The sequence below is a fragment of the Leishmania martiniquensis genome, chromosome 22 (genome assembly GCF_017916325.1).
Source record: "Leishmania martiniquensis isolate LSCM1 chromosome 22, whole genome shotgun sequence".
Lineage (NCBI taxonomy): Eukaryota > Euglenozoa > Kinetoplastea > Trypanosomatida > Trypanosomatidae > Leishmania > Leishmania martiniquensis.
Window position 1 is genome coordinate 346,091 of NC_090157.1, and position 23,910 is coordinate 370,000.

The window sequence follows — 23,910 nt, forward strand, 5'->3', positions numbered from 1 at the left end:
AACACCCCCAAAAAAAAAGGCAGCAAGCAAGCGCACAGAGAGAAAAAGGGGGGGTCACGTCACGTGTGAGCCCTCAGCAAACGAGCAGAGAGAGAACAGAAGAGAAGCAGGAAAATGAACGACCGTCGATGAAGGGAGTTGGGGGTGGGGGGTGGGGGAGGTGCAACGATCACACAAGACGGCGCCACCTAAAGACAATGAGTACGGTGGAAAGGAGAGAGGGGAAAAAAAGGAGTCGATGGGAAAAGAATGGAAGCGAAAGAGCCGAAGAGGAAGGTGGCAGCAGAAACTGACGACGAGGAAAACGAAGCGGCAAAGCGGAGAGACAAAAGGGGTGAACTAACGGGAGACAAAAAAAAGAAGAGAGGCACTGCAAACGACCGCGAAAGGAAAACAAAAAGGGGGAGGAAGAGATACGTACAGAGGGAGGGAGGGAAGGGGGTGGGAAGCAAGCAGCAGCAGCAGTTGTCGGCGCCAATTCGAAACAAAAAAAATGGCGAGGGAGAAAGGGGGAGCGACCTATCACCCCTCACTCGAAATGGGAAAAAAAGAGAGAGCTGAACACAGATTACACACAGGAAGCCACAACGCGGAGGAGGCGCAGAAGGATGAGAAGAGCGAGAGGGGGAGAGAGGGAGTTGATGGAGCAAACAAAAAAAAAAGGAAAACGGAGAAGCCGAAGACCTCCAAGGCAAGCTAGAGGCTGACTCGTGGTAAAGCAGGGGAGAGCGGCACACGAAAGCGACGTGTTCTGCTGCTTTGGCGGTGATGGTCGCGGTCGTTGGCTAGGTCTCAGAAAATGGGTAGAGGGGAGGGGGGCACGGGAGAGAAGGAGAGAAGGTCCCATATGAGGACCCCAGCAGGAAAAAGGCACGAAAAAGAAGCACAAGCAACAGGCGAGTGAAACGCGCAACAGATGTGTACCAAAAGCAGCAATAAAAAAGGAGCAGACACAAACACGCAGGCACGCACACACGGCTTGAGCAAAGGTTAATGGCAAAAGAGAGAAGGGGAGGGGGGCGAGGCAGAGAGAAAGAGAGACGTGAAACGTAAAAAGGCCCTTAAAAAGGAGGGACGAAGTGCACGAGAGAGGCGGGCAGCGACCTTCAAGGAGAAGAATGGCCAATGTGCAGGTGTAAGAAGATGCGCCGGGAGGGGGGGCAGCGGCTGTGATTGGTACCCTGATACCCAAGAAGCACAAGCACACGAACACCAGACAAGCAGCTTTCACCCCAATGGGAATGAAAGAAAGGTATGGCTACCCTTGTCCCTACTTTCTCACTCCTCCCGCTTTTATTTTCAATGGTTGCTTGTTTCCCTGGCGTTTTTTATTTTGTTGTTGCTTCAAGCCGCCGTAGCACACCCGCGTGCTCCACCGTGCGACACCCACGTCCCCTTTACTTTTTTCGCGCTTCAGTTCTTGTGCTGGAGTGCTGCTATTGTGAGGGGGGTGGGTGGGGGTATTCGCCCTAACACTCGCGCACGTGCTGAAGAAAAGAGATAACCGAAAAAGGAAAGTGAAAAAAAGATGGGAAAAACGGAGTAGGCAAACCGTCACAGGAGGGGAGGAGAGACGCAAAGAAATGAGGAGAAGAGAACAAATAGCGTAATGATGAGAGAGAAGGGGGAAAAGGGTGGTAAAAAGCGACTGCACACACCGTCAAATAGAGCCGGGTAGCCAAATGATGATGATGCCGCTGGACGGCCGGGGGGGAGACAAGCACCAAGAGGCGGGAAGGAAGGAAAAGGGAGACGAGCGGAGGAGGTGATGCTCAAAGAGAAAAAAGAAAAAGCTGGCAACAACAGAAAAAAAAACGAAGACAAACTACAGAGCGCCAACCCGAACGAGCGTATTCCTTTAGTGTCTTCTTTTTTTTTCGTCCTTCCCCTTCTTGTCCTCGCACTCCGTCTCCCTTACAGAGGCCTCTTATTCTTGCTTTCGGGCGCCAAAGGGCTTGGGAAGCGGAAGAGGATGCGGAAGAATCGTACGCGCTTAGTGGCACACGCGTAAACTACACCTGTCCCACCTACGCTGTTGCGTTTACGTATATCCCTTTTCTTCTCTCCGATGGGCGCAGCTGTGGTGTCGTCTTATTGTTCGCCGTTCTACCTCCTCTCTATCCCTGTCTCACTTTGCCTCTTCTTGCAGAGTATGCGTGTTGAGATACCAAGAGTAGAGAAGGGACGTAGGGAGGATGAAGAGAACAAGCAGAAGCTGTCGTCGTTCGTAGTGGTACGAGCGGATGAGCACACGTTGTGCTTGCCTGGCGGCCGTGAAGAGGCTCTCGATGAGCCCCTCAAGGTTGCTCTTGTTGCTGTTCTTTCTGTCCTTTGCTCCTCCTTTTTCTCTTTTCTCTGGAGACAAAAAAAGCGGAGGGAAGAATTCGAAACGTAATTACTTCTCACGCGTGTGCGTGCGTTGCCGTTGTTTTTGATGTGTTCGCTGTTTTGGGAAGAGGAATAAAAGGGGGATGTGGGGGACGGGAGGAAGAGCTGCTTGCTGCTGGGCGCTTCTTCGCGGTGCTGATGTCGTGTGACTGGCATGCCCCCAAGGAAGTTAAGTGTGTGTGTGGGGGGGGGGGAGCAGGTATATATGAAGCGAACGCAAAAAAAAAGCAAGGGAGAGGGAGAGTAGGGAGACGGGTCACCATAGATATTGAAGTACCTTCCAAATCAATGCCTTGCAAGGGAGAGATGGTTGCCATGTGGCGAAATAGCTTCCCACACACACGCACACCTTTTGTTTTTTTTTGCTTCTTCGGCTTGGGAGACAGACGTAAAAGAGTACTGGTCGTTCGTGACCGCCACCACGGTGTTGTCGCGACTCCTTCGCTCTCCTCAATGCCCCGTTGGTGCGGTTCTCCATGCTGTGTGTCGGCCAGCTCTTTCTCCCCTTCCCCCCCCCCCGACACACACACTCACACACCACCCACACACGCACTCTCTCCTTACTCCCTCTTCCCCATCTGCCCCTCGCTTCGACTCGTCCGCAGGCAATTGGATATACACTCCGTTTTTTTTCGGGTGTTCCGGTGATCGTGTGGGTTAAGCACTGCTGAGGGTAAGCAAAGCGCCATGTGGAGAGAAAGCACAGCGCAGAGTATGGGAACGGCGCGCGCGCAGACAGCGCCCCATGCGGTGAGAAAAAGAGGTAAAGATATATGGAAGGGGAGAAGTAGACGCGGGAAGCCTTTGATCGGCTCTCACCACAGCTCTGCCTCCAACCCCCCCCGCCGGCGTATGCGTCTTTCCTTCGTTGAGAAGAGGATACCACCCCGCCTACCCGACAACGGGAGCGACGACTTCAGTCGAAGGCGGATATAAACGGGAAAAAAATGGCAGAAGCAGCAGCAGCGGCGGCGGCGGTGGTGCGCACCTCTGCATCGCCTCTCCTTCAGATATTCGACGGGGAGAATGAAAAAAAAAAGAGGAACGCAGAGTGACGCGTCAGCGCGCACGGCCTCCCTCCTTCGTTTGCTCTCTCGCTTTACGCAGCGACAACATCGAAGAAAAGACACAGAGGAAAGATAAGTAGCCCGTGTTCCCACCCACCCCCCTACACACGAGCACAACTCCCTCTTTCCGCCATACCGCCGCCCCTCTCCTCAGCGAAGCTGCGTAACGTGCTGGAACTCCTCACCCCAGAATTTGAGCTCATCCTCTACGCCCTGTAGGTCGTACTCCTCTGCTGCCTGCTGCACGTTGCGCGTGTCGTCCAAGAGCCGGTTCGATGCGGCCCCCGACGCAGCAGACCCGTCGGAGAGGTCTTCGATACCGTACGTCTCCCGGTACCAAGCGCCGTAGCGCTCCTCGTTAGCGGCGTAGAAGTCGCGGACATCACTGTTGGCATCCATCGCCCGCATCCAGGCTCGTCCTCTAGACGCGGGCAGCGGTTTTGGGAGCTGCGCTACGTACCCCTGAGAGATGGGCTTCGAGAAAAGCCGTGCAACTACTGTTGCCTGGAGCATGATGGCTGCCGCGACGGAGCGTGATAGCCGGGCACACGCACAGCGAACACGCGAAAAGATATCCCTCCGCAATCCCTACGCGCAGTGAAAAACGGGGATCGGGGAAAGAGATAAGTATGAGGAGGTGTAAAGAAAGTGTTTCTTGTTTGCTGCGACTGTTCTTTCCTGTTGCGCACGTGAGGGCGGGTGACGGAGAGGCAAACGAGGAGAGAAGCGGAGGAAACAAAACGCTTCAACACACAAAAATAGAGAAACGCACGCGGCGATCCGAAAATACACGGAAAAACAGAGGAAAGCAAAGGGCAGAGGTGACAGACGCCAGCGCAGCTGCAAAGGGGGAAGCCTTCCGGACCGCTTATTCACAACTTCTTTCATCTGTTTGAGGGAGGAGACGGTGAGTTGGGGAGCAGCACGCAAAAACTTCCGGAGGCCGTCTTCCCGTCGTTGAGAGGCCGTTCCTCCAGCCACCTCGTCGATTCCCCTCTCGAGCCAGCCCATCAACCCCACAAACACACAAGCATACCAGAGGATCACCTCAGCAGTGCGCGTCGATGGTCGCGAGTATCCCTCTGTCGGCGTGTGTTTCCCTCAATGTATAAGTCAATGCCTCGACTACACGAGTTGCCAAGCACATCTCCTCCCTGGGGTCTTTTACCAAGAGTGCAGTTTCGTTGACCAACAAGTTTGCGATTAGCGTAGTCCTCTTCTCTGCCTCACTGTACATCCATGTTTCTGCCAGTGTACCTCCGCAACCATCCACTCGCCGAGACTTCGAAAAAACAGAGCAACACTGTTTTTTTGTTTTAACGTCCTCGAAGACCCACAGAACATGTGCGGAAACCCCACTCTGCCTCGCATTGCCGCAGACCCGTCGCGTGACGCGAAGTAGCCGCCGGCACGCGCCACAGCAGCGCGCCGACACCGTCATCGAGGCGCGGCCTCGGCCACAAGCGCCACACACGCAGCCCGCCTAGCAGGTTCGTCACCGGGTGCGGCACTCGGGGTGGCACTGGCTGCACACACAGAGCGGTGCGCAGCGAGATCCCGCAGGGATACGCGCGAGTCGACGCGGCGGTCTGCGCGTCGTGCGGAGGGCACGCGTGTGCCCGCTAATGCAGGCACCAGCAGCAGCGCAACACTACGCACGGCCTGACGGCCGACCTCGGTAGCGAGAGACGGCTCTGACAGCGCTACGCCGTAGCCGCTCGACCCTGTAAGCACCCGAGGTGGCCAGGCACTCGGCTGGAATAGAAGCTGCTTGGCTTCCGCAGAGAGCGGGTTACTGGAGGCGAGGTACCGCCCCCGTGGGGGCTCGCATCATCGTGGAGACAGAGAAGCCATGTGAACAACAAAAGAAGAGGCTGAAGCGCAGTGCGACAGTGACACGCAGCAATAGCTCACACATGCACACATACATACTCACAAGGATGACGCTCTGAGAAGCCAAACGCAGTATCAAAGAGAAGGGCACCAAGAACTGAAGCAAAATTCACTCACAGAGCTCGTACACGCACGGGCGCATGCGTCTACGCATCCCAGTAATAGATGATGCAACAAGGCGAAAAAAAAAACCGAGGTGCCCATCAAGACTGGAAGAGCATAGCATACTCAAAGAGATATGCGAAGGTCAAAGATCACGAGAGAGAGAGAAGCGAAATGGTACAAGCAAAGGGGAGGCGATGTCCAGTCTCTTCTCTAACTCGCACTTGCGCTATTTTTTTTTCTGACTCTTCAGGCGACGATCACTCCTTTTTTCCCTCTTCTCTTTCTTGGCAACTACCCCATACGGTCAAGGCTTACTCAGCGCTCTACGCACACGCACATATATACACACGCAGGTGAGCGCCAGACCCTGCGTACGCAGAAGCGAAGCGCTGGCTCAGAACTTGAAAATGCTTCTCTCCGAATAGCCCAACTCCTTCAGGTAGCCTTCAAGTGGGCCTTGCTTGGGTGGGTTGCACGTGTAGTCCTTCGGACCGCAGATGGTTTTCATGAAGGGCGGTGGGCCGCAAACCAGCACACACGAATCACCCTGGCGATCCGGGCCCGGCATCGTCTCCTGGATCATCGTCTTGTTAATGTGGCCGGAGTAGCCCGTCCAGTGCCTACGCGGCTTCGCGAGGCAGTGGTAGACAGCAAACCTCCCGGGGTGCTCCTTCGCCAGCGCGCCCAGTTCCTTGCTGAGTAGGATGTCCTCCTCGGTCCTGTTTGCATAAAGGAGTGAGATTAGAGTCTTATTTTCCGGCGTGTGCAGGACGTTGTTCACTATTTGGAACATGGGAGTGAGACCGGTACCCCCCGCGATCATACCTATCTTGGCGTACTGGCCCGGCTTCATCTTGAACGTATGCCAGGGTCCCTTCACATCGATAGAATCACCAACCTTGAGACTGAAGAGGTGCGAGCCCATCTTCGAATTAGGGTAGCACTTCACGACGAGGTCAAAGTGACCCTCATCCTCCACCAGGTTGATGGGTGTGTAGGGGCGCGTCACTTCGTGCCCCTCTGCGTCAGTATAACGGAGCGTGATGCAAGACGCCACGGGAAGGTCCAGGCGCGTCTTTCTCGACGCAAGGGCGAAGCGGAAGCGCTTTGTGTTGTGCGATTCATTCTCGACGTGGATAAGCTTGTAGGACTGAAACCTCTCTTGCGAAAATGCCGGCTTGCTGCCCCACGCCTCCGCCTCGGACCCAGACTGGTACATGCTGGCTCCAGCGAAGCCGATAAGTGAAGCTGCGAACGCCTTCATGGTAATCGAATATGGTACGAGAAGCCGAGTTTGACCAAACACTAGGATGACAGAAGGAAAGAGACTCGATAGGCTTTCGTTGATGAAGCAGGCGAATGCAAAGGTGATGTCCTGCCGCGCAACGGGGTGAGCGCTCGCCGCGTGTAGACGTAAACAGAGCCAAAAGCTGATTCGAAAGCTAAAGCTCTTTTCTCCCTACCCTATCGGTGCCGCTTAGCAATCGAGAGAGGCGCTAAACGGGAAAGACAGAAGGCGCGATGTTTCGAGTGCCTGTAGCGGTGCCAGAGGTAGTCCTCCTTTCTTGGTACATGCATCGAAATACAAAAAGCACGTGCCAGGGCTTCTTCCATGCGCGAGAAAAAAAGGAGTGAAGGAAAACGGTAGTGAAAGAAGCATGAGAAGAGTACCTTGTGTCGCACGACTCGTGCGCCAGGGTGCGCATCCGCGGGTAGCAGCTCGAGTGTGTTGTGCCGACAAAGGCAGAAGAGCGCACCCACCACACAAGCCATACATATTCGGCCAGAGAGCAGTGAGGCGGTGCAGCATACAACTACTGCATAATTGCCCACATCACGCAGAAGAAATTGGCGAGATATCAGAGGTAGCAACATTAGCGTTCTCATATCTATCCATCTGCGGACACTAGAGGCATAGGCCCAGCATCGCTGCGGAAGCAAGCCTTCGGGGGACGGCATTCTCTTCTAGTGTCCCACAGCGTAAGGGCGATTGGTCAAAAAGAAGAGGGCTGTGGCGCATCAACACTCACCAGAGTTGCGCCAGCACATGTCACTCACATTTTTTTCTGCGGCAACCGCCGAAATCGGGCCGCAGCGCCTCATGGAGAAAAAAAGGGCAAGTGTCAAGTACGGAGAGCGAAAAGTAGAGAGCGATAGAGGAAGACAAGGAGTCCGCAATGAAAAACGAAGTGAAAAAGACTCCGCTAAAGACACCACGAGAACATTCCGAAATGTGTATCTTATGATCATGCGCCTTTTCGTCGGAACGCGCAGCACCCGTTCAAGATCTTCGATATGCGGACAAACTCAAGATGCAGCCGGTCGCAGAGAAACTCACAGTGCAGAAAAAGAGGATGAGGGTGTCTAGAGTGCACCAGATCAGAGAGAACACCGATCATAACGGCACATTCCTCCGAATGCAGATGCGGCTATGCATGCATACATTCATACACTCGCAGGCGCAATTTTTGTTCGCACGATCCTTCCTATCAGGCCAGCACTGAAAGTATTTTAATTTCTGCTTCGCGCGTGATACTATTATGCATGTCTTTCATTTCGCCATATTCCAGAGGTCCCAAACACTGGCACCTACATGCCTTCACTTACTTGTGCAAGCTCTTCGTTCCACCTCCCAGCGTGTCTCGCTCTGAGTCGGTAATGACCGTATCACCAGAGAAGAGGCCTCGGTTACTTCGGCATTGTACCTCAGCCTCTTTTTCCCTTGCGCTCGCTAGAACTTGTACACCATCTTGGGTATGTAGCCAAGCTCTTTTAGGTAGCCTTTCAGTTCACCCTGAGACGGTGGGTTGCTCGAGAAGTCTTTATCACCTGAAATAGCTTCCATGAAAGGCGGTGGGCCGCATACAAGAATGACAGAATCTCCGGCGCGGTTCGGCGTAGGCATCAGCGACTTAATCATTTCCTTGTTCACAAAACCGACACCACCCATCCAGTCAGATGGTGCCTTCGAAAGCACAAAGTAAGGTGAAAAGCGCGGGTACGTCTCCATTAACTCGTTCAGCTCGTTACCAAGCAGCACATCCTCTTTGCGTTCATTCGCGTAGATGAGTGTAATTTCCGTGCTGTTCTTCGGTGCACGCAGCACATGTCGCGCCACCTGATACATGGGTGTGATACCCGTGCCACCAGCGATCATGCCAATCGTCTTGTATTGATTTGCTTTAATCGGCAGCTTCACCCATGGTCCCTTGACGTCGATGGTGTCACCTTTCTTCATCGCGAACAAATGGGTGCCCATTTTCGAGCCTTGGTACTTCTTTACTAGAACGTCAAAGTAGCCCCGCTGATCACTACGGTTAAGCGGTGTGTAGGGGCGTATGACCTCCTTTCCATCCTTGTCGAGAAAGCGGAAGCTCACACAGCTAGCCACTTCCAGATTCAGCGGCATATCTGCCTCCGGCAACGCAAACCGGAACACCTTCGTGTTATGCGACTCATCGTAGACATCCATCAAGGGAAAGGAGCGAAACTCAGATTGTGAGAAAGGACTACTCGGTGTGGCGCAGTTTGTTGAGCTAGAGATGCTGTTGTACCAGCTGGAGGCGGAAACACCCGTAACGGCTGCGACAAAGGCCCTCATCGTTTCTAATCGCTACGTGCTTACTACCCGCTTAAACGAGAAACAAAACAGATCCGCAGAAAATTTTTCAGCAGACCAAGAACCTTTTTTTTTCGCTTATCTGCTGTAATAAGAAATGAGTGTGCAACAGGTACGTTTTATAGCACAGTTGCAGTTTCCACATGCGCACAAATTTATGAAGGGGGACAATGCACAGATGTGAACGGCGACAACCAGGAGAGCAGAGAGGATATGCAGGAGTGTAAGTAATATTGGGCTGTAAGCGGGTAGGAGCAAAGTAGCCCTTCCTTGTAATTCCAGCCCAAAGTAAAAAAGAGAAATGAGCTTATTTCAGCCTTTTCCGTCATCGTGTGAGGAGTGCTTTCACCAAATACTTTCAGCGCCAGACTCAAGGCTTGTGCTGCAGAAAGGGCAAATTTTGTAGCCCTCTCCGCTTTTTCCCCTCACGAGAAAAAAACGGCGTCTAACACCCTCCCAAGTGACAATGCACTCCACGTATTTTCTCTTCGGTTGAGGTTGAGTAATTACCCATTAGCCGTATTATCGAGTGCTCCATGAGTCTGAAAATTGTACACGCGAAAAAAATGGATTGAAATCCAGATATAATTGCCAGTTTTACTTTACGATTCCGATCATAGCGCGAACTAGCAATATAAGAAAATGGTGGAGCCCTGCGCATCCTCAAAGTCCTAAGAAACAAGTTGTGTTATACATGGATCAGAAAATGTAAAAAAAACAGCTGCTTCAATGACGGCATAATATTTTCTTGCAAACGAGCTGTGACGGTGGTAAATTAGCTTCTTTCAGGAGTGCAGCCGAGACCTTCAGTTGCAAGTTTCCTTGCAGATGTATCTCGAGTGGAATTTTCGTTCCGGACTTAAGATTTTTCATTTTTGTCGACGGATCGACGACACCAGCGCTAGTAGAAAACTGCTTCCTCCATTGATCAGCAAGCAGCTGAAGATCGAACCCGAAAGACTCGAGGTTCCGTACAATTGTGATGAACTTGTTGTTAGTCGACTTCTCCGACCACAAATTCACTTTTGGAAGCGGGCCGTTTTTTATTATACGTTTTGGAAGCAAATTATCGGTGGCCAGTGGTGAGCCCTCCACGACAGTTTGCAACTCGATTTCGTGCTTTAGTCTAAACAAACTTAGCATTCTTTGTTCAACTTGACAGAGCGGCATCTCAGGGGCGTACGTCTTGGAAGTGAACATCATGGACAGCGTGTCATTCATTTTGACACTTGGTATTTTTCCTTTTTCCAACTCATCCACAACCAACAAATTGTGCAGTTTTATGTACTTTTTCAAATTATCGACTAGTTTCTTTCGTGTGTACAGCTCTTGAAAAACACTATCGTTAACAGGGGTTTTTGTGAAGAAAGGAGCGGTACCGGTAGCTACCTGTTCAATGGTAGGGAACCGCCCGTCATGTGGAATTCGCGGTTCTTCACCCATGAGAAGGACTCGGATAAGATCGTCCTCTAGATCACGAGGAGCAGCGTAAAAAACGCTAGCAGAAACAATACTTTGACTGAACACACCTGTCCCATCAGCAAGAAGTTTTGCTTGTAGTACGCGTGCCTCTTCTCCACACCCTTCCCGGTGTTTCGTGTTGAGAAAATCAGCGTACAAAGCGTTGTGCTCTCGTATTACGTCGGCAGATTTATTTACTTCAGTAACACAATAAACGCCGGGGCTTGTTTCATTTAATTTTAAAAGATCCGGGAAGCCTCGAAAAAACGCAATCGCTTTTTTGTATTTTGTATCTTTGAACTGAATAGCAGAGGTATGAGCGCCGTCTCTTGGGTACGAGTGAACGACAATGTTGGTGAATTGTTGCATCGTCATAGGCAGTAGCGAGTGCGGTACTTGCACCACGGCCTGGCACAGACAAAAATTTAGCATCGTTTCTTCTTCCGAAAACGCATCGGTGTAGCCAACACACGGGGCATACTTCAATTCAGCAGTATCATCATCCAAGACATCATAGTCTGTCTCTTGGCTTGTCTTCGCCTCAGCGCCCACCTCAAGTTGCTTCTCGCAAACTTCCTCCGCCTCGAACTCAGATGGAATCAGAGGTGTTTGTGAAGAAAGGCCGTAGTTGATGACAAATCGATTCTCGAATTCCTGCCAGAGGTTGTCGCGAAAGCACTGGACTACAAAAACCCCAACACCTACGTCTTGCTTTGCCGTCATGCAGCTTGTGACAATTCCAACCGCGTATGGAACATCAACACCGAAAGAATAAATTAGCGCTACATCTCCAACCCTTACTGAAGTGTTTTTCCGAGTGCCGAAAATCCCTGGCATCATCAAGTGCGCCCCGCTGAGAAGAAATCGAGAAGTCGGGCCGCGGCATATAACTGCAACGCCACATTCGTTGACTACGGCTGTCCACTCATCACCTTTCTCAGCAAGCATCTGATGCAGCCGCAGAAAGAAGAAAACAGTAGGAACCACGCGGCCACTGAAACGCTTTGCTGGTGTAATGATCGCCTGCTCTTCCTCGCTTAGGCGATCGATCGAGATAAAGAAGGGCACCTCATTAACGGAGTATGTGGACACAGACGATCCGAGTCCGCAAAAATACTTTCGCTTGGTAACCATATCTTTTTTTCCCAAAACGAGATCGAGCACATATGCCTTATCTTGCCCGATGACATCTACGACATCGGTTTTCAGCTTCTTAACATCGCTTTTACCGACCGACTGTATCTCCTTTGATGTGCACTTTTTTTTGAACATCTTGCTCCTGTTCAACGTATTATTCTGAAGGTCAGCATGGAATCTGACCGCAAAGGCAAAAAAACAAACGAAAAACGAACACAGTCACGACGAGCAAAAACGAGGGTACACAAAGTGAAAAAAGTTGCCGAAAAGCCAAATGTGCATATATTGGCCCACGCTGTTAAGCGCTGTAGCAGAAGTCGACTTGAAGCACTGGAAGTGTTCGAACGGAGTACACTGATTCCTGATCTCGCCTTTACCGTATTGTGGGTTGAGTTTCACTACCACCTACTCTGGACAAAGGATCACACGCTCAGTGAGATTCTGCTGCTTAAAAAAGCATGCCGTGAAACGTCAGATTCTCCTTCAGCTCTGGTGAGATTCTGCATGTGCAAGACGCCAGATGCCCCCTTGCGCTCAAAACCCGCCTGTCTTCCACGCCGCATGAAATCTATATCGAGTTACTGCATGGGCACGTGTTTGCCCCCTTCATCGGCTTGAAGCAATGGTGCATAGTTGCTTTTGCGAGGCCTTGCCAGCGTCCACCACTCCGTTCCCCCCCCCCCCCACATACACAATATAACACAGCCTTGTATCTATTGATAAGTGCTCTATATAGAATTTCATGCATCCTGTTAAGGGCATGGCACCCACCTCTGCAGAGCACCAGGCAGCTCCTTTATGGTACCCGACGCTATTGAATCCAGCGGGAGCTCTAAGCCTTCTATGCTAATCACCCAGAAGCTTCAGCACGCCTTTCACGTTATACCACATACTCTACTCTGACTCATATAGCTGTCATGAAGCGAAAAGCAACTCCTCATGAAGACGCAGCAACATCTGGCGTAGCATTCGTCCATGAGTAGCGTTCGTTAAAGACCCTCCACGAGCCTACGCTCTGCTGTTCGTACTAAAACACACATTTGTGCCAGGCATGTAAGGGTTCTGTGCCCCCGACGGCGGGAGCAAGGCAAGTCATTCCTCACCCCTGCCAGTGACGAGCCACCTTGGTGGCGATACGAGCTCAATCACCCACGATGTCGGCAGGCCAAAGCCGTCTCTCGCTACCGAGGTCGGCCGTCAGGCCGTGCGTAGTGTTGCGCTGCTGCTGGTGCCTGCATTAGCGGGCACACGCGTGCCCTCCGCACGACGCGCAGACCGCCGCGTCGACTCGCGCGTATCCCTGCGGGATCTCGCTGCGCACCGCTCTGTGTGTGCAGCCAGCGCCACCCCGAGTGCCGCACCCGGTGACGAACCTGCTAGGCGGGCTGCGTGTGTGGCGCTTGTGGCCGAGGCCGCGCCTCGATGACGGTGTCGGCGCGCTGCTGTGGCGCGTGCCGGCGGCTACTTCGCGTCACGCGACGGGTCTGCGGCAATGCGAGGCAGAGCGAGGCTTTCGTTCGTGCTTCGCGGTGAAGTGAAGAAGCTGAAGAGTGCACTCGTTCTCTTGAGCGCGCTCTTTACTATTCTGTGTATTAGAGGAACTGAGAAAGCGGGCGTCGACTTCTCAGGGACCAAAACAGAGTCTGAGTAAGGCTGGCTGCTTTGCCTTTTTTTTTCGATGATTTATAAGCTAAAGTTCAGGTTTTTGTAGGGGATGCAAGACGCAAAAGGCTCCGGAATTGATAGAATAAGGAAAAGCTGTGTTCGTGAACGGTGACGGTACTAGGTAGGATGGTACTGGTCAAATTGAAGGGAGAGAAGCGTTTTCAAACCATTGCGATCTGCGGGCTTGCCTGCTGGTTTAAATAAACCCATGGATTGTAGAGCAAAGCCTGTGAACTCTTTGGGAAGAGGTGAATGATACCGACGCCCAGAGGTATGTAGACTGTATTTTTTTTTAGCCTGCCAAATTATCATTAGGCGCATCATTATAGCTGAGCTGTGCTCTATTTACTGGACAGCTGTCTTTTTTTTTTTCGTTCAGTGCATTAGTCTACCTTTGCGCGATTGTCGTACAGCTGATGCAGAGTATTAGCTGATGTTACTGCTATGTAGTATCTTGGTATGCTCGTTACCATATTCGATCTCTTTGCTCCTTTTTTCTTGATTTCGTAAAGTACTGTCAAAATCAAAACAGTGCAGATTCCTAAAAGGCACTACAAATACCACCCAGGATCGCACCCTCTCCGTGCCTGCTGAGTTTTCCACGAGAGAACCGCCTTTTTTTTACACTGAAGGATTTTATAGTCGAGGCACTTTTGGAAGTACAACATGGAGCGTCCCAAAACGGAAAGTGAACTACAGCAGGAGCAATCAGACGAGCTTTTTGCACGTCAGCTGCAGGAGCAGCTCAACAATCCTAGCCATTCTGATAACGCTACGCCTCCGCTAACTGGGCCGATGAAGTCGCTGCAGGAAGCTGCCGACGCTGCTTTAGCTCGCCAGCTTCAAGAGGAGATCAATCGACAAGGGAAAGCCGCTGATGCAAATGTCTCTAGCGCAGTTGCTAATGACACGGTGCCTCTAGAATGTCCTGCTTGTAGCTTTGTCAACTACATCAAACCGTCTAGCTCGTGGAGGCATTGGAGATGTTCTCAATGCCGCGAACCGTTGAAGGAGAAAGCTCCACACTCGAGCCACACTTCTCAGAAAGACCTCGTGGAATGCAAAGTATGTCATTCTCTCAACAAGCTCCCCTCAACGAAGTCGGACGCCGTTCTGTGCGGCGGGTGCTATCAGGAGCTTGGCTTGGCCCACGGTACAGCTTCTTCTGACGGGAGCGAAAAAAATCAGCGCACCGTTCAGCTTCGATGTGGTCAATGCAATGTTATAAACGCTGTTACGGTTGGTGTCGATGTCAAAAAAATGGAGTTCATCTGTGGAGGGTGTGGAGTCTTGAACTCGATAGTACTAGAGTAGACGATGCTCCATATCTTCGACTTTTCGGCGCCTCATATTGCTGTGACTGTTTCGCACGATTTTATTGTGATATTTTCTTTTTTTTTATATTGCCAGATTCTTTATGCCTCTATTTTTCGTATTTGCTGCGAAAAGAAAAAGTTTTTCTTTCTTTGCTGTTGTCGTCTTCTAGCATACACTAGCTTCTTCTCGGTCATTGTTTTCGGTGAGTTTTTCATATGTTATTCGCCATCTGTTTCTGTCTGTAGCTGTTGGGCATGTGTGTATCGATTGAAGAAAAGGCTATTGTGAGGCCGAATCGTTTAGCGGGGTCCCGATCGGGCTGCATTCTTTGACAAGTAAGCGAGGTGTACTCGCGCCTAGAGTGGTGTGGTTAGCCTACCTTTCGAAGCCAGATTGCCAGCTGTTTTAGCAGCGCGGGTGACGAACTCGTTCAAAGGACACTGTTTTCCTATCCGCTATCTAGTATGCGCTGTTTGTTGCTCCTGTTTCCATCGCTCTTTTCATGCTGGAATCGCCTCTACCCTGTTGCTGTCCTGGATAACTTTCAATGAATCTCTTTGTCACGCTGCAATATATAGTTTCACGCCTAGCAGCGCCTTGCGTCACATGTGGCTACGTTGACCTCGCTTTCTTAAAGTGCCTAGCTTCATCGTGGATAGCTGACACGTGAATATATATATATATATATATATATATATATATATATATTCACATTAGAAGAATAATTCGATTTTACTCTTGAAGAAGCTAACGTGCAAGATGAGGCGAGCCGGCGACTACGAGATTCTCGATGTGGTAGGCGAAGGTGCTTACAGCAAGGTAAAGCGAGTTCGCCACATACCTACTGGATGTATGTTTGTCGCCAAGATAGTACCGAAAACAAACCAACAGGTTGAAAACGATGTGCGTCTTGAGATTTCTATATTACGGCGCTTGAAGCACAACAATATTGTGCAGCTCATCGAGATTTTGGAGAGTACGAATAACTACTATATTATACTGGAGCCTGTCATGGGTGGTGATCTATGTGACATCATTGTGGGTATGGACCGGCCACTACCAGAGCAGGATGTAGCGGCTCTCTTGATCCAGCTGGTTGCGGGGGTGCGTGCATGTCACTGCAATGGGGTCGCGCATCGTGACTTGAAGCCAGAGAACCTCCTTCTAGGAACAGATGGCGTGCTGAAGATTTCGGATTTCGGGTTGAGTCGCCTCCACAGAGAGAGCAACTTTCAAGCTAGCACAGACGAGTACGCACACACGCTCACGGGCACCCTTGCATACGTAGCCCCAGAGGTTTTTGGGGGCTCCTACGACGCATTTCGCGCAGATATTTGGTCGATGGGGTGCATAGCGTACGTCCTTTTGACGCAGAATTTCCCGTTTGGCCCCACCACTGACCCTCATGCACTGGAGGTTCGCATTCGCAGCGGAGAAGTTTCCATGATGCCATCATCTGTTAGTGCGGAGGCGAGGAGCTTGTGCAAGTGGCTGTTGTCGCCACAGCCAGATGATCGGCCAACGTTAGATGACGTAGCGCAGCACGAATTCTTCAAGAGATACCTACCCGCAGAGTATCTCAGAATGACAGCCAATCGAAAGTCGCCTATTGTACATGGCGCGAATATGAACGAATTTAGCTCTCAAGTTCAAGAGGAGTCCCAATCCTGTAGCCCGACCACACCACGCGCCAAACGAAAACATATCCGAAGCGGCAGTGCGGCACGAGTCTCACCCTCAGGTAGCGCAGTTACTGGTGCGGCTAGCGGCAGTAACCGCAGCAGCGAAAGTCGCAGGGATCGTGAGGACCTGGTGAGCCACGGCATTCAAGGCGGATCTGATGTCGGGGGGTGCTGCGGAGACGTTTAATCAAGCGAAATTCCTATAGAGTAGGCGTCACACCGTTTTCGGCCGTATGGGACATAGCTGAGCCTGTGCTTCCACTTGTACTGCAGCTGGCATTTCAAATGAGGAGTGCTATGCCAAAGCAACGCGCGGCAGCAAGCCGCTCTCAATTACGAATACTTCCTCAAACGGAATCGCAGCCTTTCAGTCTTCTATATATATATATATATATATATATATATGGTTCGTTTGGAGATATCATTAACCATTTTTTTTTTCACTTTGAGTCTGCTGACTGCACACTCATGTACAATGCTTGCGTTACTTTTTCCTTTTTTTGTTTCTACTGGAGGATGTGGACACCGGCTCTTGGCAACGTTTGTTACGCCCTTGTAACAACGCTGAATCCCATGATCATGAAATACTCGAGAATACTTATGTGACGAAGGGCATGTGCGTCGTTTCAAGGACGGAATTCCAGCAGTCTTTTTCGCAAGTGCGCAAGGAAGTGTGCGACTGTGACGACTTTTGCTCGCCCTTCTTCCCTTTTGCATTATTCCGGGCAACAGGCCCATTGCTCCCGTCCTCCGGCCATGCGCAGTGAAGAAAGGGCGAGAGCTGGGGTGGAAAGTGGAGCAGCGCAGATGCGCAGCATGTGCGGTGATCGACGGTCTTTGACATAATACTTCTGTCAACGACAACACGTACATTTGTCTTTGTCGCAGCTGTGTATCTGACTCCGATGGAGACGTCCTGCTCATATCCATCACGAGTGGGTTTAGCGCGAGTCGATTGTGAAAGTCGATCTGCCAGTGGAGCTGCTACTGGAACCTTTCCTCGATCCGTAGGAGATGTTTGGCGGTAAGAAGTGCGGTAGACAGGCGCTCTCGTGTGTGATACGCACATTTACACATGCGCGTCTAGGGACGCTGAAGTAGAGAGGAGCACAAAGCCGCTGTTTCACTCGACACTTGCGTTGGCGCGACAACTGTCTTCTCAGTTCTGTTTGAGTTTCCTTTTTTCCCCTTCACACTGACAATGAATCCAATAGGGTCCGAGGGGAGAGAAGCGGAAGCTAACTTTTTTCTTTGATCATTTCTACATTCACCGAGGACTGGGAAGGCCTCCGTGCTTGGCGTGTATGGGTTCTGTGCCCCCGACGGCGGGAGCAAGGCAAGTCATTCCTCACCCCTGCCAGTGACGAGCCACCTTGGTGGCGATACGAGCTCAATCACCCACGATGTCGGCAGGCCAAAGCCGTCTCTCGCTACCGAGGTCGGCCGTCAGGCCGTGCGTAGTGTTGCGCTGCTGCTGGTGCCTGCATTAGCGGGCACACGCGTGCCCTCCGCACGACGCGCAGACCGCCGCGTCGACTCGCGCGTATCCCTGCGGGATCTCGCTGCGCACCGCTCTGTGTGTGCAGCCAGCGCCACCCCGAGTGCCGCACCCGGTGACGAACCTGCTAGGCGGGCTGCGTGTGTGGCGCTTGTGGCCGAGGCCGCGCCTCGATGACGGTGTCGGCGCGCTGCTGTGGCGCGTGCCGGCGGCTACTTCGCGTCACGCGACGGGTCTGCGGCAATGCGAGGCAGAGTGGGGTTTCCGCACATGTTCTGTGGGTCTTCGAGGACGTTACAACAAAAAAAACATCACTGTTCCTTAGGTTTCCCATTCTCGTTTGGAGTTTCTTGGCCTGTATGCTGTTCGCAACCTTTTTTTAGAAAAAAGGTTCTGCGCCTCTGCTTGTAGGCGAGAAAACAGAGAAGTTGTGTACGCCACCGTAATTTCTTTGTATAACAGAAGGTCGAGACAAAGGATACAGAGGAAATGGCAACCTCGGCGTTGGCGATACGAAAAAAAAACGACGACCCATTTTGTCGGGCTTGCCACGAATCTCTTTTGAACTTTTCATGTGCCAGTGACAACTTTTTAACCTCTAGTGGGCTATATGGTCTCCCACCGCTTCTGTGTGCATGCGTGCCTTTTCATTCTGTCATAGCACTGGGTAATCGTTCTCTGTATCTCTGTTTAAATGCTCTACTCCTCGCTGTGGAGCATTGGCAGCGGTGCCCCTCCGATACGACAGTTAGGATCAAGTGTGCCTGCGAAGGCGGAGGGTGGATTGCAGATAGTAAGGCTTCCGTTGGCATATAAGCGGCATTTTTAAGATTGAGGGCGAAGCTTCGTTTTACTTATGGTGGTGGTGAAAAGAGAGAAAAGATACCAGACGCTTGAGGCTGAGCGTTTTCCCAGTCGCCCAAGATGGTTACTTTTTATGTGGTGGCATGACACTCGGTGTGTGCTGGTGCGTACCTCCATTAGATTGCCTCGCTCTTGCTATTCCTTTTTCTGTGGAGTACTTGACGGTGCTCTTCACCACTCACGGCAGCCGGCAGGCCTTCCGTCCTTTCTTTTTTTTTCTTTTCCTGATTCTGTGTATTTGCTCTTCGCCTTCTGTTCCCGTTCACCCCTCTAGCTTCCACGCGAAGACGTGCTCTTTGAGCTGCGGTGCTGGAGAGCAGGTGGAACTCCAAAAGGAGGACCTCAGAACGAGGTTCTACTTCAGTCTCGCTTGCGCTTCCTGTTTTGCTACTGCCGACCTCGCGGGTATCGAGTGTGTGCTCTTGTGCTTCTTCGTTGACCTTATCTCTTTCGTCTTGTTTGATTCCCATACTGTGACGAGCACCCTCCTTTCCTTACTTCCACCTGGACCCTCCTCTCCACTGAACTTTTCGCTCTCCCTCTCTGTGGCTTCGTCTCGGTGTGCATCTTGTTCCTTCTCCCTCTCGCGTCTCTCCTCTCACGCTCATTCTCCACTCGCCATGAACAACGCTCATTCGATCAAGAGCTTCCAAAGCCCACGATTCGCCCACTTTTCGATTTTCTCTGCTTGCCTTTTCTCCAACCTCTCCTAAACCACGCGTACAGACACCCGCGCCTCTGCATGCCTCCTGCCCTCGCTCGCACTGCGACTACGTGTGGCTGCAACTCTCCTCGCCGAACTGAGGACAAACGCTTCTTCTTTCCTCTCCTACTTTCCTACTAACTTGTGGCCTCTGCCACCCACCAGCCGCGGTACGAGCGACCAGTGCCCACTCTGCGCGGGACGCCGAGAGCGTGCAGCCCGCCCTAGGGCACGGCTGCCGACTCGTGGCGCCGGCGGGCAGGTGTGGGCTATCGCTGCGCCGTAGCGGCGTGCGGCCATGGTGACGGTGGTGCCGGCTGACTGCGTGCCGCGTGGACGGTTCAAGGAATGTGCGCACGAGCCCAGCGCGACTGTGCCTTTGCTGCGCAGCGGCGATGCCGAGTGTAATCATGAGCCCAGTCTCTGCGTTATGCAGCGGAACTGGGAGGGGCTGCGCTTCGCGAGGCGGTCTTGGCGTGCCCTGCTCCTCGACATAGCCGTGGCGCAGCGGAGGCTTGTGTGCTGTGGCTGTACGTGCGTGTGCGCTCGCGGGCCTGTCCGTTGTGGGTGGGCAGTGGTTACGTCTCTATTTACTTCTCGGCGTCTCTCCGCGGTGCTCGAGAGCAAATCTATTATGTGCTCGATGAGACACAAAGGAAATGGGCACGAAGCGCACGATGAGGGGCGAGAAGAACAATGCGAGCGCGCCCGCCGCGCCGAAGGGGCGAAGACTGGCCGCTTACATGGGCGAGCACGGCGTGCGCCGCTGCCCCCTCTCTGTGTCCGCGGCACCGTGGGCGGCTTCTGCGCCCCTCCCTCCCTTCCTCGCCCCTGCGTTTGCGCGTTGGTCGCTGGGCCCCCTTCCCCATGTTTCGCCCCGCCTCTCTCTCTCATCTTTCGGTCCCTCTCGTCCCCCTCTTCCCGTGCCTTCCCTCTCCTCCTCGTGCGGCTGACTCCCATTTGTTGCTGCTCGACCTGCTGCAACAGGCGCGGACTGCACCTCCGATCTCGTTTGCCGCTGCCGGGCCACACCGTTTCTCTTCTGTTTCGCCTCTCTCCGTGTGCGCGAGACGTCCACAGAGATATTTGCGAAGGAACACGGCGAGGATGCGGCTTGTGAGCGCTCTTCACTGCCGGGGTATCCTCAACGAGAGGCGGTCGTCGTTGGTGTCGTTGCTCTGTGCGCGACCCTGTCGGCCTCCGCTTGCCGCGTGCGAGACATGAGGCCGTCGGCGCCCTCGACTGCAGCACCGTCAGCTGTGGATGAGGAGGATCTGAACGACGTCTCAGTGGTATCTCCCCCCTTTGCTTAGAATAAGACTTCTGAGGGCCTGTAGTTCGCTGAGAGGGCGGTAGACTAGCGGTCACTCAGCGTCGCGATCCGCGCCTGGCAGCAGCCACGGCTATTCTCAGAGTGGCGAGCAGCCAGAGGCGCCGCGGGCTCTGACCGCACCGTCGACTGTGCCTCTGTGTTGCCTACGCCAAGGAGCGTTTCGTCTTTGTCCTCATCGTCGGGTGACGGCGCCACTGCTTCCTGCGAGTGTGACGAGAGCGACTGCCCGGCCCCCCTCCTGCTTGTGCGTTCCCATGGTCGATATGCTGCCCGAGTAACGTACCGCATTTCTCTGCGGCCGGTAGCGGCACTGCCCCGGAGGACGGACTCCGCGGTCGCCGGCAGCACCGGCGTTCACGACGCAGACGCGCGACACCCGATGTGGGCGACCGAGTCGCCTGGGTGGCGCCCTTAGCGAGTGGGAGCGGCGGCAGCGCGACGCTGGTGGCGGCCGCAAGCCGTACGCGACGACGCTACAAAGCGGCCGTCTGCCGCGGCAGCGTGTGCGCCGTTCCGAGCGTCGTTGCTGCAGCGCTTCCTCGCGGCGCACGTGGTGTGAGGGCGACCACGGGGAGAGACGTGAGGCCTCCGCCCCCGCGGAGCACGGGCACCGCGGCCCGCACGGATGAAGGGGTGCCGTCCGCCCATGCCCGTCTGACGCCGCCTGCGCAGCGCGCGTGCGCGGAATGGACGGGGCAGGCGGCGCAGAGCCCGCCGGCGCATAGCCTGACGGAGCGGCGGGCGGCTCGTTGCGGAAGACCCGGACGTGGCCGTGGCGCGTGCGTTTGCCCGCCAGCTGGGGGTGAGAGAACGATGCTGAGAAGTGGAACTGGGAAGTGCGGCAACGTGGCTCAGGAGCGTGTCTTCTTTGTGGCTTGCCATCTTCTGCGGCCTTTGTGAGCCGCGTAATCCTGTGCGTTTGTGGGTGCCAGTGTCTGCGTGTGCCGGGGCACGGTGGATGCCCTGCACTGGCAGCTCAGCCACCCAATGCGCCTTACCAACTGTCTCCGAGGCAAAGTAAAAGAGCGCATCGGAGGCGAGAGTGTGACGAGCCGATCCGCACACACACACACACAGTCGCGCACACATATCCGACATGAAAAAAACGCGTTCGGCGAGGATATGCCGCTGCTATGGGGAGAGGGAAGGGAGAAGGCGGTGGCGACGCACGAGTGTGCTTCACTGGCGCTGCTTGCTTTCGAGTGCATGTGCGTGTCACGCTCAGACCCGATCGGTGACCCCTCTGCTCTCTATCTCACTCTGCTGGCGGCGCCGGAGGCTTTGCAGCGGCGCCTGCGGCTGCTCATTCGCGCCATATGCGCCCACTAGCCTGCTTGCACGTTTCACGCCTCCGCCTGCCACACCCCTTGCACTTTTTTCTCCGGCCTTCAACCGTCTTGATGTCTCCGGCTCCCCTCACCGCCTCGACACCATCGCATCGCCCTCTCCCGTGTGTGCGTGCGCTGCCTATGCACACGCCGTGAGCAGCAACGCATCGACAAAAGCAAAGAGGGAAACGGCATACCGCCAGCACCCGCCACCATCAACGCCTCCCCCGAACCGAGACAAAAAGCGACAGCGCACCAACGGAGCATCGGCCCTTTCACGACTGCCGTCTGCGCACTGTTTCTGTTCTGGTTTTTTTAGTACTTCTGCTCGCTGTCATTTGTGCGCCTGTTGCCGTCGTCCTGCCATCTCTCCCCCTCTCCAGCACAGCGTCTTCTTCCTCGGTGTTCGCCGGTGCTGGAGACCGCAGCGACGTGGCCGGCCTGCAGACGGGCGAAGAGCACCCCGCTGAGCGCTTCGGACGTCTTTTTCTTCCTCATCTGTACCGTATTTTGTGCCGTCGTCTCTCTTTCAGGCTCTCCTCTCCTCCTCCCTCGCCGCTGGCCTCTCCGTGGACTGCTTGGCTGATCACAGCGATGCCGACGCCGCGAGAGCAGCAGCCGTACTCGGAGGGCGAGGAGGCTCGCATGGCCGCCGCACGCGCCAAGGCGCAGGCTGCCCGCAGCGCCGTTGAGCGCCGCCGCTCGTCTGGCGACTCCTCGCCACAGGCCCCCGGCCCTGATGCGGGGCGGCCGCGCAGCGGGAGCGCTGCCTCCGCTAATGGCGCGACTGGGACGGCCGGCAGGGTCATCATGAAGCGGCGTCCGAGCAGCGGCGCTGCTGCCGACGCCGCCGGCACCCGCAGCTTCCCGCACCCCGGCGCGACGGGTGCGGCGTACCCGCAGACGCCGGAGGAGTACGCGGCAGCGATCGAGGCGATGCGCCGGGAGTGCGAGAGCGTTGCCCTGGAGGACGAGCACCTAGAGGAGCGCCTGCAGCTGTACAGCGAGGTGGTTGGTCTGCGCAAGGAGCTGGCGGTGGTGCAGGAGGACGAGAAGCGCCTGCGCGCGCAGCTGGCGACGGCTGACGCTGTCGTCGCGGCGAGCGACCTGACGGTGGGGAAGGATGTGACCATCTTCGAGGAGGAAGCGCAGCAGTCGGCGCTGCAGAAGGTGTGGATGGAGGAGTCGGAGTGCCACAACCCCAACACCGTGGAGTGGACTGAGATCGACGTGCAGAACCTGCGCGAGCGCGTGGAGGCGGCGCGCAAGGAGTTTATGGCGGCGAGCGAGAAGGCCGACGGCCTGTACATGAAGCGGGAGGCGGCCATCAACGCGACGACGGACGCCCGCGAGCGCGAAAAGGCGGCCATTGCCGAGAACCACGAGCGTGAGATGGAGAGCCTCGGCGATGCCCGCATCCGCGCGCGCCAGGTAGCGTCGGAGCAGCGCTATCACCGCCACCGCGGCACGGCCGAGGCTCCGCCGGCGGCGGTGCCGAAGGAGAAGGAGCGCATGACGCGTGAGCGCCGCGTCGGCGAGGTCGAGTACCGCACGACGGAGCAAGTAGCCAAGATGAAGGACGAGCTGGCGGAGCTGATGGAGCAGGTGAAGATGCTGAAGCGTCACTTGGACGACTGCCGTCAGGCGACGGAGGCGAAGTGCCGCGAGTACGAGACGTCCCTCAGGGTCATGGAGGCCGAGGGCGCCGACGCGCGCGAGATGAAGGGGAGGCTGCTGAAGGAGGAGGAGGAGCTGAGGGAGCTCAAGGCCGACCTCCAGGGTGTGCTGCACTACGTGCGCGCCCAGAACCGCGAGGAGGCGGGCTGGTGAGGAGGGTCGACAGGGGGGGG

The 23,910-nt window shown here is 54.3% G+C and overlaps 7 protein-coding genes across 7 annotated transcripts; 3 read left to right on the plus strand and 4 right to left on the minus strand.

The window, feature by feature from the left end:
• Positions 1-3,605: 3,605 nt before the first annotated feature.
• LSCM1_02919 (uncharacterized protein) lies at positions 3,606-3,968 on the minus strand (the record flags this gene model as incomplete). Its single annotated transcript, XM_067320479.1, has 1 exon — positions 3,606-3,968. The coding sequence occupies one exon, from the start codon at positions 3,966-3,968 to the stop codon at positions 3,606-3,608; it is 363 nt and encodes a 120-aa protein (XP_067178791.1).
• A 1,879-nt stretch (positions 3,969-5,847) lies between these two features.
• LSCM1_02920 (uncharacterized protein) lies at positions 5,848-6,717 on the minus strand (the record flags this gene model as incomplete). The annotated part of the gene is made up of 1 exon (XM_067320480.1): positions 5,848-6,717. One exon carries the CDS (start codon positions 6,715-6,717, stop codon positions 5,848-5,850), a length of 870 nt encoding a protein of 289 aa, XP_067178792.1.
• Positions 6,718-8,184: 1,467 nt separating this feature from the next.
• Positions 8,185-9,054, minus strand: LSCM1_02921 (uncharacterized protein; the record flags this gene model as incomplete). The annotated part of the gene is made up of 1 exon (XM_067320481.1): positions 8,185-9,054. One exon carries the CDS (start codon positions 9,052-9,054, stop codon positions 8,185-8,187), a length of 870 nt encoding a protein of 289 aa, XP_067178793.1.
• Positions 9,055-9,798: 744 nt separating this feature from the next.
• On the minus strand, positions 9,799-11,805 carry LSCM1_02922 (uncharacterized protein; the record flags this gene model as incomplete). The annotated part of the gene is made up of 1 exon (XM_067320482.1): positions 9,799-11,805. One exon carries the CDS (start codon positions 11,803-11,805, stop codon positions 9,799-9,801), a length of 2,007 nt encoding a protein of 668 aa, XP_067178794.1.
• A 2,196-nt stretch (positions 11,806-14,001) lies between these two features.
• Positions 14,002-14,649, plus strand: LSCM1_02923 (uncharacterized protein; the record flags this gene model as incomplete). Its single annotated transcript, XM_067320483.1, has 1 exon — positions 14,002-14,649. The coding sequence occupies one exon, from the start codon at positions 14,002-14,004 to the stop codon at positions 14,647-14,649; it is 648 nt and encodes a 215-aa protein (XP_067178795.1).
• A 762-nt stretch (positions 14,650-15,411) lies between these two features.
• On the plus strand, positions 15,412-16,521 carry LSCM1_02924 (uncharacterized protein; the record flags this gene model as incomplete). Its single annotated transcript, XM_067320484.1, has 1 exon — positions 15,412-16,521. One exon carries the CDS (start codon positions 15,412-15,414, stop codon positions 16,519-16,521), a length of 1,110 nt encoding a protein of 369 aa, XP_067178796.1.
• Positions 16,522-22,654: 6,133 nt separating this feature from the next.
• Positions 22,655-23,890, plus strand: LSCM1_02925 (uncharacterized protein; the record flags this gene model as incomplete). Its single annotated transcript, XM_067320485.1, has 1 exon — positions 22,655-23,890. One exon carries the CDS (start codon positions 22,655-22,657, stop codon positions 23,888-23,890), a length of 1,236 nt encoding a protein of 411 aa, XP_067178797.1.
• Positions 23,891-23,910: the final 20 nt, after the last annotated feature.